The 16973-nt window shown below is 39.7% G+C and overlaps 1 protein-coding gene across 4 annotated transcripts in view; it reads left to right on the top strand.

The window, feature by feature from the left end:
* CXADR (CXADR cell adhesion molecule) overlaps window positions 1-16948 on the top strand; it is a gene marked incomplete at its 3' end in the record, with an annotated part of 48158 nt that extends 31210 nt beyond the window's left edge. For 2 of the 4 annotated variants that reach the window (XM_080919269.1, XM_080919268.1), the window contains one exon: window positions 690-877. In XM_080919269.1, coding sequence (XP_080775395.1) covers window positions 690-877 — 188 coding nt within the window. Of the gene's footprint in view, window positions 1-689; window positions 955-16824 lie in introns of those variants that run through there. The other 2 variants (XM_080919267.1, XM_080919266.1) reach the window with 2 other exon arrangements.
* Between the last annotated feature and the right edge of the window lie 25 nt (window positions 16949-16973).

The following is a 16973-nucleotide window of genomic DNA, read 5'->3' as shown; positions in this document are numbered from 1 at the left end:
CTTGAAGTCATAATTGTAGTGTTCTAGTCTCCTAAGTGGTGGGGTCACAGGTTCACACTACCATGCATGGCTTGTTTTCTTAAATATCCTTACCTGGTAGATTTTAACTAGGGTTATACTTTTAAAAATAAGAACACATGGCTTAAACAGCTTAGCAACTTGGACATAGTTGTTAGCTAGGTCTGGAGATTGGAGATCTGAGTGTTTGTTTTTATGAGATGCACCCAAAGTTATTCAGGTTTAGGTTCTGTGTGCATGCTTGATGAAAATTCTCCGGTACCAATTTGAACAGAAATGTGTAGTTTTTGGCTGAAGTCTTAGAGGACTTTCACAGCAAAAAGGAATTCTTCCTTTCCTTTGGTGATAGAATATGTATATGCCATTGCTTTATTAAGTATTAATGTTATGGCTTAACTACATTACCATTGATGCTGGGACATGAAACTGTGACATCTTCCTTGTTACACATTACGAAGCATGGATTTGTACAAAAGCCACAGTTCAATCATTGTTCCTTACAGTCTAACCAAGATAATAAATTGGGACGGGTACACAATTAAATAATGTGAAGCCTTACTCTGTTCAATGTTTGTATTTTTGTACTTACCCATGCTTTGTAGCTTACATAATTATAAGTTTTTAGAGCCTAAAATTTATTTGTAGCATGTATTGGGAACTTTGTTTTCCAGGGAAGATGTGCCTCCTCCGAAGAGTCGGACATCCACTGCCCGGAGCTATATCGGCAGCAACCATTCCTCCCTGGGATCCATGTCCCCTTCCAACATGGAAGGATATTCCAAGACCCAGTATAACCAAGTCCCCAGTGAAGACTTTGAGCGTGCTCCTCAGAGTCCGACTCTGGCACCCGCTAAGGTAGCTGCCCCTAATCTCAGTCGGATGGGAGCTGTTCCTGTGATGATTCCAGCACAGAGCAAGGATGGGTCTATAGTATAGAACTCGGCACCTCTCTTTCTCCTTTCCTTGGTTCGTCTCTTCTCTTGACAGATCAAAACTTCCTCTGTTCTAAATTTTGTTAACAGTAGCCCATTTATACATGTGTTTGTGTGTGCATGTGTATATATACATAATATAATGTGTATATATACATATATATGAATACACATATATATGTATATATGCAGATGTTTATAAGAAACATGTTCCATAAGGTTTTTTGGCTAATGGGTATGATTATCTGGAGAATTTGGGGTTTCTTACCAAGTTGATTTTAAGGGCATCTAAATAGTAATGCTCTTATCTTACTTATATCTTAAGAAAGATATAGCACTTTGAGTATGATGTCATGGGTCAAGAGATTTGTGAATTTACATACATACCAGGTTAATTCTTGAATCATCTGAAAATGATACTTTGTAGTTTCTACCATTATTTTTAGGATATCTGTATCATTTATTTATGAACAACAATATCTCTAAAATTTAAAAAAAAAATCCATGGAAAAACTACTTAATGTATGAATTTGTTTTCATAGTCTGATAATTCTAAGTGTATTTGATTATCTGTAGGAGTGGGAGACATGACTGTGTTTTAGAAATGACTAGTTTTATTTTCTAGGTCATTCATAAACATCTTTGACAGGATTTCTTTCTTTTGTTGTTGTGAGATAGGGCCTCAGTACATCCGTTGCCTAGGCTGGCCTCAAGTCATGACCGTTCTTCTTCAGCTTCTCGAATGCTGGGCTTGAAGTCTGTATTACTATACCAGCCCCAGAACGGTTTAAGTATTTAACCGGTACACTACAGAGGCAACAGGAAGTAGTGAGCGTCTGTGCACTACAAAATGAAGCACCTTTCAGCTTCAGAAGCATTTGCTTCTGCTACGCACAGAGGTGAAGCCAGTGATTCCACACGGGTCAGGACGGGACGAGGGTGAGGATGATGAGGGATGTGTCTGCCTCCGGTCTGTGGACCGATGCATAACTGACCAGGCAGGGTGATCGTGCCAGATTTGTCATTGTGCAGCTAGACACTGGCCTTCTACTGTAGGTGGTGTTTTTGCAGTTGGAAAGGAAGAAAGGAAGCAAGGAAAGAAGGAAGGAAAAGGAAAGAAGGAAAACTTAATTCACTTATCTGGCAGTAATGGGTGAGAATTCTCAAATCGTTGATTTTTAAATCTGTGCTTTTGTTTTGGGGCAGACCGTACTGCATATTTTATGTTGTAGAAACATGTAATCTAGGCTTTTGATTTGGACTACGGTTCCAGAGGCTCTAAGAGTCAGTGAACAAATATATCTGAGGCAACTTAAGTGTCTTCCAGTAGTCCTGAATTCCAGACTTGGGCAATGCGCTTGGTGTCCTGTGGCCAAACCTGCCTCTCTAAAGTTGTCAGAAATCAAGTTTGACTCTTAGTTTTGTGAAAGTATCTTACTCTTAAAAGAAATTTTAAAAGGAGTAAAGGGAATACTCCTATCTGCCAAATGTATTAAATATAGTTTTCGTAGGAAAAAAAAGTGAATTTATTGTATATCCCTTAAGATTGTGAGGGAGTGTGTGTAGAGTATAATGAGCCAGCATTTTCTTTATAGTAGATAAGGTCTGTAACAAAAGATTTCATTAACTGCACACCTTTCCCCTAGGGAACGGATCTCTGTTAATCTCTTCAGGTGCTGTGCTGGAAAATGCGACATTATAAATTAATGTTGGCATGCATTTATGATTAGGCAGAATACTGTATATACTTTTTAATGGTGAATTTAAACTGAATGTCCATGTAATGGATTCGTGTACAGTTTTACATATCTGGAAGCATTTTTTTAAAAGTAGGTTTAAACCTCACATAAAACTACTTTTTATATTTGTGTTGTTTCTCATCTGTGCCTTTTTGGGTAATTTAATTTCTACAACGACTTTCTGGTGCCTATGAACTAGCTGTCACCCACCTTAGAGGTGCTTAGAGTGAGGGTACTGTTTTCAAAAGCACATCGCTGTGGCTCCTTTCTACCGTTAGAGTCTCAGTCTTGCCTTTTCTCCTCTGCTCTTTTTGATGTCGCTTAACTGATACCATTGCTAAGGAGGATTTAAAAGAAATTCACACCCTCAGTACGCTTTGACCGTGTTTCAAGTTTGTAACCATAGCCGCGTTTGGTGCTTAGATGTTTGGCATTTTTATAAGGTATTTCAAGAATAAACTGGAGTGGAGATCTTACTGGTTTTTAGGCAATGAAGATTATGCTAGGTAGAAATTACTACAAAAGCAGATGTGTGGAATCTTTTTCTTAGACCTTATATTTATTTAAAGGCAAACAAAACCTAGAGTATCCACCTATTTTTAGTCCGGATTTGTAGCAACTATAATCTGAAAAAGAAATTTGTTTAATAAAACAAAAACAAAACACTGTGGAAACCAACAGGCTTGGAGAGTACAGAATTCGAGACATGATTAAATTTTAGGCTTTGGTTTGCAGCTCTTCTCATTGTATGTAGTCTCAGTTTACCCAAAGATCAGACAAGCACTAGCCATTTCCCAAACAGTTCGCACTGGTTTTAGGTGAACCGGGGAACAAGTATTTGCTCCTGAAAACAACACTAGTAATGGTGTATCTGAACTAGACAGCCAGTACCGGTTGAGGGCCAGCTGCCTTCACAGCCGAGTTTTGGATTCCACTCTCTGCCTGAGACTTAACCCATATTGTAATGTCCCATGGGGTAATCTGGAGAGAAATGACACTACGGATTCCACAGTCTGAGTTCTGAATATGAGCAGTTTATTGGTATTACTATTATTGATAATCTTAGTAGTATTTTCCTGTTAGAAAGCCTCCCCGGCTGCTCAAAAGTCTGGTATTGAGTTTCGTGATTTCCCAGTTACACAGACAAATACTTCCTTAACTTTGGATTATCTACCAAGGACTTACCAGCATGGAAACACAGGCTGAGTGTGCTTAGTAGGGAAGATCCATATAGATTATGGAAATGTCCAAATTCTGGTAGAAGTGACTACACATCTGTGACCCCAGAACTCAGAGGCACAGGAAGATCGTGGATGTGAGACCAGTAGGCAGTTCAGAGCCAGCCTGGGCTACACTGAGATCTACCCCCTGCAGACTGAACTCAGTAGTACAGTGTTTTGTCTAGGATGGGCAAAAAGACTGAGGTCTGAATCTGAATTCTTTTAAGAAATGAATTTCAGACTGTGCCCTGGGGATCGGATTATGTGGAGAAGCAGATACACGTTTTGATTAAAAAGAACTCACTGCATGGAGTTGGCAACTCTTCAATGTGTGACTTATTAACTACTGTCTCCGTGTGTACAGCATGTAAATTCGAAGCTATGTGAATGTTCATAGGTTTCTGTTTCTCTAAAATATTTTTAACAGTGTTTAGAGTGCTCTAAGCTGCCTTATTTCAGTGTGAACAGAAAACGTTCCTATTTTATGTGGTGAATGCTTTAAGTGTGTCACTTACAGAGTAGTGTGTAGAAAAGGGCTGGCACAATTTTAAGTGGCTTGCGACATTATATATTATATATGTACATATATGTTTATAACATTCTTGTGTTTCATAGTATAAATGTTCTGGGCAAGTTTTAATATTTCAAATGCCTCCGGATGTTCCAGCAATAAAGAAAGGCAACATGGTCTGCAGCCAGATTTCTTCTTTGCCTGCTGTGACATTAAAAGAATCTGTATTTGAGCAGGATTCCTTTTGAAAAATATTACAGAAAGAGGGAATAAATAAATTTGTGAATTGTGGTTATCTCTCCTTTAGGAAGGCCGGCCATTTGTTTACCTTCCGGAACTTGACCCTAAGCAAAATATGTCCCAGTTTGTAATTTAGAGCATAGAGGCCATTGGCTGGGCTTGGTGTTATTCAGACACCAGAAGCCTGCCAAAGGTCGGCTTTGGGATCTCTGCTAATTTGTCTAAGGACACAGGTGCTAAGAGGACCACAATTCACCAGTTGACTTACTCTTGTTCCTAATTGTGAATTTTGGCAATAAACACAGTTGTATTAAGAATACTAATTTGACACCCACATTTGCAAAGTATTGGTAGGGTCAGTTTCAGATTTTGTATTTCAAATATCTGGCTTACATATCCAATGATGCAGATTTTAAAGTTTGTAAGAACAATTTTGTTTAAGAACAGAAACTTGCTCTTAGTTTTGTGACCTTGTGTACTTTTGAAATAAAACGAAGAAAGCAGTCCCCTGCCTTGCGGTGTGGCTTTATTTTGCCTTTACAGACATCTACCAGAGCTTCAGTCTGTCTCTCCTGCTTTCCTGAATCAAGCCTCCTTTCACCTCATCCCTTGAACACGAAGAATAAAGAACGTAATCATCACACATTAGTTGAGCATACATATGTTGTTTGCCACACCATATATATGCCAGCGTACAGTGTGGAGATTGTAATTTTAGAAGACTCCCATTTTTCAGGTGAATTAAAAGTGAGTGTTTATAAGTGCCTATTAAACACATAAGCATGGTTTGGTCCCTTCCTGCTGCTTTAACAGAATCTCTTTTGGATCATTTATAGACAAGCTCTACTTTACAGTTCTGGAAGCCAGGAAACCCAAGGCCATCAAACCGCAAGAGTCTGATAGAGCTTGTTCTGTGTCCTCCTAAAGTGGACACTGATTCCAATCAAAAGGGTGGGTCCCTCATGGCGGCCATTTAAGTGCCACCCCTCCCCCATCGCATTAGCCATTGAGAGTTCAAGATGGGAATTTCAGGAGAGCACAAACATTCCGATCATAGCAACAATCATCTCATGGTTTAAAGCTATTTCCAAGGGCTTGAAATGTTGATTTCAAGCAAGTGGGGCATTGAGGTTTCGGTAAGAATACCTGTTGAAGAGTAATGCGGTTATTTACTAAGTTGTCTCAGCCTCAGCATTGCGAGCATCTTGGGCTGGGTGGTTACTATAGGCAACTGTCCTGTGCACCGTAGAACGTCTGGCTTCTACTTGTTAGATGTCAGTAGTGCCCTTGCCTCTGTCCCAGATGTTGGAGTGTCTTTAAACATGGCTTATTGTCCCTGCGCTGCCTGGGTAGAAGGTTCATCAGGTCCACTTGAGAAACAATGGCTGACAGAAAATGTGAGATTTCCTGTCGGGCTAAGATGGAGAACACGGGACATGAAAGAAGCCATGTTGGAAGGCTAGTGATCACCCTCGCTTCACCTAACTATAATCTCATGAGCTTAAAATGGTGGCAATTCCCTACGTCATGAAATGTTGGGAGGTTTTTACAGAATTGGCGTGGTGAGTTATTTGTTTGTGTTCATCTTTTATTGGAGATGATCGGGACGATACACGGAATCTCAAGTCTGAATTTTAAAGTTCATGTCACAGTAGATGTCAGGTGAAAAGTATGGCACATAATCAAACACTATTTTGATTGTATTAACCAGATGATAGCCGTGGCTGGCTGAGTAAACTTCACAACACCGAATGTAAAGCAGCTTATTACCAGATGAAAGTGGTTTAGTGTGTGTCTAAGCCATAACCAAATATAACGTCACAAAGCAGCAATGGCAGCAGAAGACAGGCCAGCCCCACAAACCAGGCTCGGGACTTTCAGGGTTTCCACTGGTGTTTCTTAAGTAGAAGCCAAATGAATAAAATGACTTTCCAATGCCGTTGGAAAGTATCGTATAGAAAAGAGAATAGCGAGGAAGTTCTCAACTTGGCTGTGATGATTTAAAAGCTAGTGAAAAGCTGAGAGATAAATGCTCTCCTGGGTAGCATATGGCCCAGTTTTTCCTAATACGTTTTAGTGTAAAAATTTAGGGAGACCTGCTGAGATACCTAAAACACCATTTCTTAGACTTTGGTTTTCAAATAACCTTATAGTACCGTGTCAATTGGTTTCTTTTGATGATTGGTCTTCTGAAATTGGTTATTTACAGGTGACTTTTCTATGTGTACTTGTATTTATCTGCTAGGGCTTCCTTCCATAACAGGCTACCACAAACGATGAGACTTTAGTGACACAGAATTGGTGTCTTCAAGTTCTGGAGGCCACAGGGAAGGCATGCCAGGGATTCCTCGCTCTAGGAGCTGTGAGGTGGACTGTTCCCAGCGTCCGTTTCTGGCTTTTCCGTGGGTCTTTTCTCCATTTCCTTCACATTGTTTTCCCTCTGTGAATACCTGACTCTGCCCACATTTCCTTTTTGTTCGAGGACATCGCTCATGCTGCATTTACGCCCAAAGGAGACCTCAGCTGACACAACTGTAGTATCTGTATTCGGAGAGCTCCCAACTCATGCAATAAGAATTGTCCCACATAAGAATCTGGGGTTTGGGGACAGCTCAACTCAATATAGCAGTGGGTGCCAACTACAAAGGAAAGCCCTAACCAAACACTCAGAATTTATACGGAATATCCGCATAGAGGGTTTCTTGCTTATATACGGTAATTTTGCTTTTAAGACAGAACTTCCAGCCCTGACTGTGCTGGAACCAACTCTGTACATCAGGCTGGTGTCAAACTTAGACCTGCCACCCCCAAGTGCTGATTGAAAGGCATGTGTCACTGCCTAGCTTTAATTTACAGCAACTTACATCAACACAAGTGACACCCCCACTGGCCCCGTCCTTCCTCCAGAGTCTGCCATCGTTCAAAACCAAGATGGGATGGTAGTATGGTTTGAACTTCTGTGCTTGCCAAGTGGAAGTAGACGAGGTGTCAATCAGTTTGTCTTTATGACTTGCCGAGAAGATGCAGTGACGGTCGGGGAGGCAGAAACAAACGGTGTGTATTTTTTAAGGGAATAACTTGGTCTGAATAGCTTTCTTTAGGTTTTAGGTTTTTATTTTTAAATTGTATTTCAGACAGGAATAATGAAGGCGATACAGTGAGACACAAGACAGACCCTCACCAGTGCGTTTCTATTCCCAGTTCCTCTCTAACTGCAGTTCAAGTCCCGTTAGTTTGTGAACAGGTTATTCAAAGAGCCAAATGAAAAGTGTAAGAATATAGTAAAAAGTATGATCAGTCTTTTGTCTCATTCCAGGAATATCCTATACATACACAGGTCACTATGTGTTTAAAGCACATCTATTTCTTTTTAAAAGGTAGTGCTGTCAGGACTGGTCACAAAGGAAGAAATACTAGGTTTTAGGTTGAAGCAACTTAGTGGAAAACTGAGGTGGGACAGGAAACTGAACACTTAGCTCTGTTGGAGGTATAAAGTAAGTGAAGGCTGTTTTGGACTGTTTTTAATATAAACAAAATAACAGCTAGCAGCTATGTGTGACTAGTAATAGTTATGTGTGACTAGTAATAGTTACACACCTGGAGTATCACTACAGACAAAAGGTTCACAGCCAGATGGTAAACCACAGTGCATGTAACCACGGCAGAAAACTAAGAGTGGGGAGACGGCCACAGAACTGTTCTGAAGGTGAGCAGGAGGAATTTCCTTGACTATGGAACTAGCAATGTTGAAATGGCCGTTTGTCTGGAGCATTCGAGAATACTGGATCGGAGATAAGAGGTGTGTGTTGGTGCTCACACTTTTGTGTAGATGAAGGGGAGGGGCCAGACCCTATAGGGACCACGGTCTGACAGGAAGCAGGGAGATGAGTGTGCATATTCAGATGTCTGAGTTGAGATTTAGGATTCAGCGATGTTAGCCAGTACAAAGGGGGAAGAAAAACAAACGTCACAGTTCTCAGAGCCGCCCGCACCTTTCTATCAGGAAGTTCAATGGAGCAGATTCTCTGTGGTCTTTGTTGTAGATAATTTACAACTGCTCTCAGTTTACTCTCATAGCAAGCCACTGCCAAATACATTTCTAACAGTATTTCTCAGTCTATATTTAGTGTCTTCAAGTTGCTGGAATTTCGACACTGAACAGTTTTATGGAGTCAGCCCAAACTAAGTAAATAAATGATTTTGCCCTTGAAAAGAAAATATGATCAAGTGACATTAGGTTAGTTATTCTTAGATGAATTTTGGCCACTGGCAGTGTGTTCTTTTAATGCTAAATAGGACAGTTTTCCTCTCATATAGTCCCAGAACTGTCAGCTATAAGAACATTTTCAGAGAACAGTAGGTCAGAGAGGAATGGAGACCAGTAACTGCAACTTGTCACGTTGAGACTCTTCTAAGTCACACCAGGCTTTTAGCAAGAAAAGTCGAGTATTTTTGTGCATTCACAGAAAGAACAGAAATCAAGATTAAAGTTCACTAAAAGTAAAACAGGTCCTTTCCCGTCAACTACGATGTCTGTCATGTTCACAGCACTTCGGTGTATCTTTATGAGTTTGACTAAGATTTCTTACCATGTTATGAACAAACAAGCCACAATTAAATGAAAAAAAAAAAAAAAAACAGTTAAATGGCAATTCAAATTGTATAAGGGAATGCCAACAGACTTAAAATGTTAAAAAAAAAAAGTCTGGCAGTTGCACGAATGACATTAAATTTGAGGCGGTAATTTATGTAATCTGTCATGCACTTCAGTGAAATACTGAAGCAACATTTGAAATCCATCAGGATGGCCAAGCCACCAGTGATCTGCTCATGTTAACAGTTTAAGATTGACTCCACAACCCTTGACATCCGGGAGAGCCTATTTAAATGATTAATCACTAAAATGTTGACAAACCAAAATAGAACCACTGCTCTTTTCCAGTTTCCTCAAAGATAAGGCGTATGAAGCCTTAGCATTATCTCAACTATCTGGAGGTGTTCCTTTTGAGTTCTTTGAGGCCATGAAGTTTCTAGCAGTGGAGCAGAGAGGCAGGTCTGCTGTTTACCATCTCACAGAATGGGTTTAGGTGCCTTTCTTTGTGCTACAAAAGGATCCATTACGACTACAAATTAGAGCTTGTTAATACAGGGCAACTGCTTACGAGTGTCCACCTCACCTTGGCTATGTGGCAGCATAAAGCTGGTCATGTAAGGAAGGGACGCTTGTAGTACAGCGCTTACCGGATGAGCTGTCTCATCCTCGATCACGTGGGTTCTGTTCTGCAGACCCAGGTGGCTCTTGCTCTACATGCACATTTCACTATCGGAGATTTGTCAGTCTGCAAGTACTACTCACAACAAACAGGGAAGATGTCTGGGCAAGAAAATTTGGCAAGAGTTGGTACTTCAGAAGAGGCTGTTTTAAAGCCAGATACAGGGAAGTTAAATTATTAAGACCATACTGCCAGAAATATTACTATATATAATGTTATTTGGATCCTCATCACATACATATGAAATAAAGGCAAAATCCAGTAATTTTTTTTTTCATCTCACAAGGCCTCATGAAACAAAATGTGTCTCTTGATCACTGGTCTCCTATTCTTCTGGAGGAGAACTGACAGGAGGACAGTTAGTGTAGCCCCTCTTGCACCTTTACCAGTTTCTCTGGGCAACAGCAGCCAGGAAGGTCAGTCTCCCTCAGCTGCTTGAAACGCTTATGAGTAGGTGCTCTGGATTCTTGTCTTGATGCTGCTGGTGGACCAGTGCAGTGTTTGCTTGACAAGAGCTGAGTAATGTTTGGAATGAACTCTTTGTGGTACTTGCTGTGATTCCGTATTTCAAGTAGCTGGTACACGTTGGTTATATTAAGTACCGTGAGGTAGTAGACAAAAATAAAAATCTGATTCTGGAGTTGGGATGTCTGTAGTTCAAGGGCACAGCACTTGCCCAGTGTGCACAATCATCAGTGTTGTAGATAATGGATGCTGACACATTCCTCGGATGTGAAACCGAGCATCATGTTCCTGGCAAGGGTAGGCAGTGGCATCAGGCTGGAGCTCCCAGTCAGCCACGGTCACAAACTGGTACTGCTGTTCAAAAATATTTAAGGAATGTATTTTAATGGAGTAGCACTTAAAACTTTTGCTATTCTTTTTAAAAATGTATTTATTGTTATGCCCATTGGTATTTTTGTCTATATGCATTTCTGCATGAGGATGTCAGATCTCCTGAACAGGGGTCACAGATGGTTGTGAGCTGCCATGTGGGTGCTGAGAATTGAACCCAGGTCCCCTGGAAGAACAGCCAGTGCTCTTAACCACTGAGACATTTAGCTCTTGTTTGTTATTGATCATTGAAAAAGAGGTTGTACTATAAACCTCAAAGCAAAGACACTGTATTTTAACAGTGATATTTTTCAGTATATTCAGTAAGTTTCTTTTGTTTGAACGAGCTTTTGCTGTTTTGAGACAGGGTCTCACTGTGTAGCCGAGGCTGGCCTCATTCAGTGTCCTAAGAAGAGATTAGTCATGTGCTACTTGATAGGGCATCCATCTCTCTGCTTCTTCTGCACATACAGCAGACAGAACCAGCAGCTTATAATGAACCCGACAGTGAAGTAGGTTTCACTTACTAACATTTTAGATGAATTCATCTTTCATGTTTCAGTTGGTTTGGAGAAAAGTTTTTTAAAAGTTAGAAAGAAAAAAGTTTTGAAAAAGGTGTTCATTCTATAACCCAGGCTGGCCTGGAACCCACTATGTAGCCCAGGTGGGTTTCAAACTCAGGTTGATCCCCCTGCTTCAGAATCGGGTGGGGATGACAAGCCACCTTACCAGTTTAAGCAAATGAAAGACTTGCTCCCAGAGCCTCCAGGCCAAGCGTGCCCTGCGGACTGTCCCCAGCCTCCTTCACTTTCATCACTTTATTTTTACTGCCGTGGGGGCCGGGTCTGGTTATCGCTCTATACTCTAGACAAGCAATGTTTTCAGTTGCATGAGCGGCCATGTTTGCCTGTGCTGTGACTTCCGTGGCTGTCCTACAGTCAAAGCTGGCAGTCAGGATGGTTTTGTGTATTTCTGACTCTTAGAGGGAATCCTCCTGATGGCCAGCAGCTCTGTAAATGATACACTGACATACTTGATGGGACATTTCTAAGAGATCTGCAGCCTACTGACCACGCACATACCTTAGGAGTGAGACTGAAAGCTAAGACACACTTTTTCTATATGCTGATCTAAGAGGTGCAGAGAAGGAAATGTGCCCCCCCCCCAACATTTCCACAGAGGCTGTATCTGCCACAGGGGTGAGGTACTTTCAGGGCATCTTACTTTTGTACATGTATTTTATTGTATGGACACTACTTCCAGAACATAAAGAATACTAATAAAGAAACGCTAATTGTATAAACTATGGAACACTTAAAATTCCCACCCCTATAGGAAGTATTGTTTCAGGCTATAACGTCTTAACTTTTCACATCAAATCCACATCACTTGGAATCCAACCTTTAGCTTTCACAATAAAAAGATTATCTGATGCCCTCTTGTGGCCAACTTTTAGAGGGGTTTTATTTCTCATTAAAATTTATTTTATTTTTTATTAAAACCTAGCCTAACAGATCTACCAGAAACAACACTTCATTGTTCCCTTAAAAACATAATTAAGTAAAATAAATTCACATAGTATTATTAACAGTGCAAGGCAAAGCGTAAACTTATGTTACCCAGATCCTAAAAGTGTCCGTCCTAGAATTACAATGCCTTGTTCTCTAGTTACGAAATACCTGGGGCAGTTTAAATACTGTTTTCTCTTCTGTAAATTAGACAGTATTAGGACACACACAGGATTGTCATGGAACATAAAGTACGTACAGTACTTAATTCCCAATAGGCTAGGTAAAATTCATTAAATGTATACATATACATGAACTACCATAGAATAATCTTGATTAGGATTTTTGTTTTGTTTTAGACAGTCTAGCCATATAGTATAGGCTGACCTTGAACTTGCAATCTTCCTGCCTCAGTCACCCAAGTGCTGAGACTTCATGTGTATGCTACCTTGGGCAGCTAACTAGCATGTCCTATCCGTCAGTCCTGTTTTCTATCCTCACCCCAGGTACTGTAGTTTCTCACATTATTCATTTCATAACAAGCAAGTTCTAAACCAGGCCAATGGCTCCTGCCTATAATTCCAGTACCCTGGAGGTAGAGACGGAACTGTCTGCGAGATAGACCTTGTGTCAAGAACAAAACCCTCTATGCCACATTCTATTCTCACCCTTTGAACATTATTTCAGACCTGTCACAAAACTGGGCGTTTTCTTGGATCGTTCCTTTAGTGGCTTTCTGTTCTTGCACAACACAGATGAAATTATAATCCTTCACTACTGCAGAGGTTTCAACCAAAAAAATTGATTTTGTATATCAATTCTGTATTTCTACAAGTATGTCCACAGGCTTATTTCTTATCTTGTATTAGCTAAAAATAAATAAACTAACCTTAAAATACTTTTAAAAATGTTTTCACTCCTCCAGTAAAATGGTTATGAGTTATGGCTTCCAGTTTAGTACTTTTATGGGATTTCTGAGGGGGGGGGGGAGGGAGGGAGGGAGGGAGAGAGAGATAGAGAGAGAGAGAGAGAGAGAGAGAGAGAGAGAGAGAGAGAGGATGAGTCTCTGATTCTTCTTCTCTAGGGCTCTATCCTATTTGTTTATCTTGTTAGTTTTTGTTGTATCATAATATCCCTTTAAAATAAAATTAAAAAAAAAAACACAACCCAGTAAAAAAGGTTATGGAGTATTAATGTTTACCAAAAAAACCCGAAGATACAGAGTAGAAAAATAAGATTGTCTGTATTTAGCCCCTTTCTCCTTCTGAATATACTGTCAAAACAGTGTTTTATTCAGGCAGCACACACTCCATTTTAAATACTTTTCATGTTCCCACCTGTTACCTTTTATGTCCTTATAAATCTATCCACGTTTATTTCATAGCAACATAGCATTTTTCATACTACCTTGAATAGATGTTTCAGATTTTATTTAATTGCTCATTTGCTATGGCTATTTTTTCACCCCAAAATAGATTAAACACTTTTATAGATGATAGCCCCATTTAAGTACTTCTGTAGGTAAATTCTTGAAGTACAACTGCTAGCTGAGAACATACACACTTCCTTCCAAAAGGCTGTATTCCTTTAAATCTCTAAACAAGGGACATTACCTTCGACATACTTGTTTTTTTTTTAAACTATGGGGTACTATGTAGGGAACTATGGGATATTCCAATACATGGATACACTGTTTACAAGATTTTTAATCCTGACTGTCTAATTGGTTAAACAAATAATTTTTCCCAGTATCTGCAATCTTTCAACCATTACTTGTGAAATGGATACATTTGCTGGCCTCGGCAATACGGAAGTCATACATCAGACAGCTAATGTTGCAGAGATGATCTTGTCTCATTGATTTATACGTTGTGAGCTCAACTGATGTGTGTAAATCATAATGGTGTTTTCAAGTCCTATGAAACTCGGAAGTTCCTCTGCTTATGTAACCTTTATGAAAGTTCTTTCTGTAGCTACTCCATTTTGAGGGTAGAAACAATTACGATTTTTAAAAATAACTTATGCAATAAACATCAAACCACACTAGTAAGAGTGACATTACCTGTTCCAAGTCCTCATGCTTTTTTTGATAAATATTAAAAATGTTTTAGTCCTTATGTCAAAGATGGCGTTCTGTTCTACACTTGGAAACAAGTAGCTATTTCTGTAATGTTTAGAGTGTACTCATTTTACATGGGAACTGCAGGAGCTTTTCCTCATTTGCCTTGGATAACAAGTATCCAGTGAGTATCCTATGTGGCATGTATAATACAGGGATAATGCTGTGTTTCCCTAGTTACTGCTTCACTAGCCAGAGTCTAATGCCAGAGGAAATGTGGGGAAATTTGGTGAAAGTAATTGTCAATATTATGTTCCAGATTAAATAACCAAAAAAAAAAAAAGCAAAAGAATTCCCATCTTGGGCACCTCTTATCTGGATCTTCTTGGCCAGTACTTTCTTGTCCATTAAGTCATACTGCTATTGAAATTTGCAGTTCAAACAGATACCTTTTCAGACATACTGAATAGTGTGTAACAAGAAACTAGAATTAGTCGCCAATGTAGAAAGGTCACTTAACATAATCTCTGCCTGAGTTTCCTTCTGTCAAATCTTGGTCTAACCTCACAAGTTCCAATACTTGGTAGACTTTTACATAGGTACCAAGCAGGGGTGTTAAGGCACCACAGAGCATAGGCTTTTAAATCTTGTTGGTTTTAAGTCAAGGCGTAAGATAGCTTTGCTGTTATGTTGGACATCTTTTGCTTCCCTCAGAGCCCGTATTTAACTGGAATAAAAATGGCACAAATCATGAGATGACTATGAGGACTAAATTATCACAAAGCTGACAGCTCAGAAGTTAGCACAAGTGATTTATCTTGGCTTAAAATTATACTGTACTATAGTCAAAATATTTTTGCTACAGTTAAAAATAGAGAACATAAGTAAGCATTTTATTAATACCACCGTAGAACTTACCAAAGAATTTATATTTTTCAAGCATCCATGTAGACCTTAACCTCTATGATTTAGTTCTGCTGTTATGTCCACAAATATAAAACGGGACATTAAAACAAATGACTGTTTTTCAACCACAAGCTTCCAATTCTAATAAAAGGGTTGAAGCTGAAATTATTCAGTTGCTGTGAGTCCTCACCCGAGATCAGCGTTTAGATCAATCATGATCTAAACTGCAGTTAAATTAAAAATGAACTTTCTGAGGGCTGCAGAGATGGTGTCATGGTTATCGGCACTTGCTCATCTTGCAGAGGACCAGCCCAGGTTTGCTTTCTAGAACATACACGTGGTTACGAACCATCCATAACCCCGGTTCCAGAGATCTGATGCCCTCTTCTGGCTTCCTCAGGCATTGCACCCATAAGCACAAATGAACAGGCAAAACACCAATTCCCATAAAATAAAAACAAATGTAAATATTTGCGTTCCCCACGACTCATCATTTAGTTGTCAGGGCTAATTAGGGATTTATTTCTGTCATCTATGTATTTGTGTGTGCAGATACATACATGCATGTGAAGTCAGAGGACAGCTGGCTCTCCTACCACCGTCGGATCCTATAGATCAAAGTCCAGTTATCTGGCTTGGTGGCAAGTGCCTTTATCCACCGAGCCATCTTGTGGACTGGAGATTTATATTTTGTAGTAATGTGCGAAGAGTTCTAGTTATTTGGTGTGTGCTAAAATTACCGCTTCTCTTCCTAGATGGCTATTATACTTCAAATTTCCCGAGAACTTTAGATACCAATAACATATGCAAACCAATAGAACAAATGCGGTCTTTCCTGGCAAAAATATTTCAAACTCCCAACTATGTTACTGCCCACAAGTCTGTGGCAAGGATCTCTATAAAATCCTCCAATACCTACAACAGAACAAGACATGGCTGTAAGAGTTAAACATTCCTCTGTGGGGCATGACATGTCCACAGCCCCTGCACCAGTGCTGAGGTGGATCACTTGACATCAACAGCTGGATGAAAGGCTCCCATGTCAAAATACTTTTTTGCTCCCTTCTCTTTAAAATTAAGATGCCAAGGACCAGTAAAAAAATACTTGGGAAAAGTTGATATTAAGCATTAGAAATATGCTAAAACTGTTAGAGCTTCAGTCAGAATACAATGATATTGAGAGTCTGCTTAAATGTGACGTTGTGACCACCGAAAACACTATAAAACTGACTTTATATTTTATATCACTGAGCTGTAATTTTTTCTTGCCACCTTCTGTACTCACATAGTAGTAAATTTTTAAAAAACTGCCAACAGAGTTGGGCACGGTATCAAACATCTTTAATCTTAGCCCTCAGGAAGCAAATCTGTAAGTTCAAAGGCAGCCTGTTCTACATAGTGTGTTCCAAGATGGCAGCTTGAGACCTTATCTCAAAAAACCAGACCAGACTAAGGAAATGAAGAAACCTGATGAGGAATGTTTGGAATAGCCAGAGCCTTTTAAAACAGTTACCAGGAAGTACTGTGGGAAGAAGTGTGGCTGAATATCCAAACTCATAGATGCCTTTTCCCTTTTCTTTGTAGTTCAAGTACGCTTACAAGACCGATGGCATTACAGTGGTATAAAAATGAAGGACTACTGAAGAACTCAAGTACTTTTTCCTTTAAAACTCTAGTAAAGACTAATGCTTTTGTGAAAAAGCACAGCACTATTTTTAGTTTTCGAGCTAGGA

The sequence above is a fragment of the Micromys minutus genome (assembly GCF_963924665.1).
Source record: "Micromys minutus genome assembly, chromosome: 7".
Taxonomy (NCBI): domain Eukaryota; kingdom Metazoa; phylum Chordata; class Mammalia; order Rodentia; family Muridae; genus Micromys; species Micromys minutus.
The sequence above is the reverse complement of the archived record's forward strand: the minus strand, read 5'-3'. Positions and strand labels throughout refer to the sequence as shown.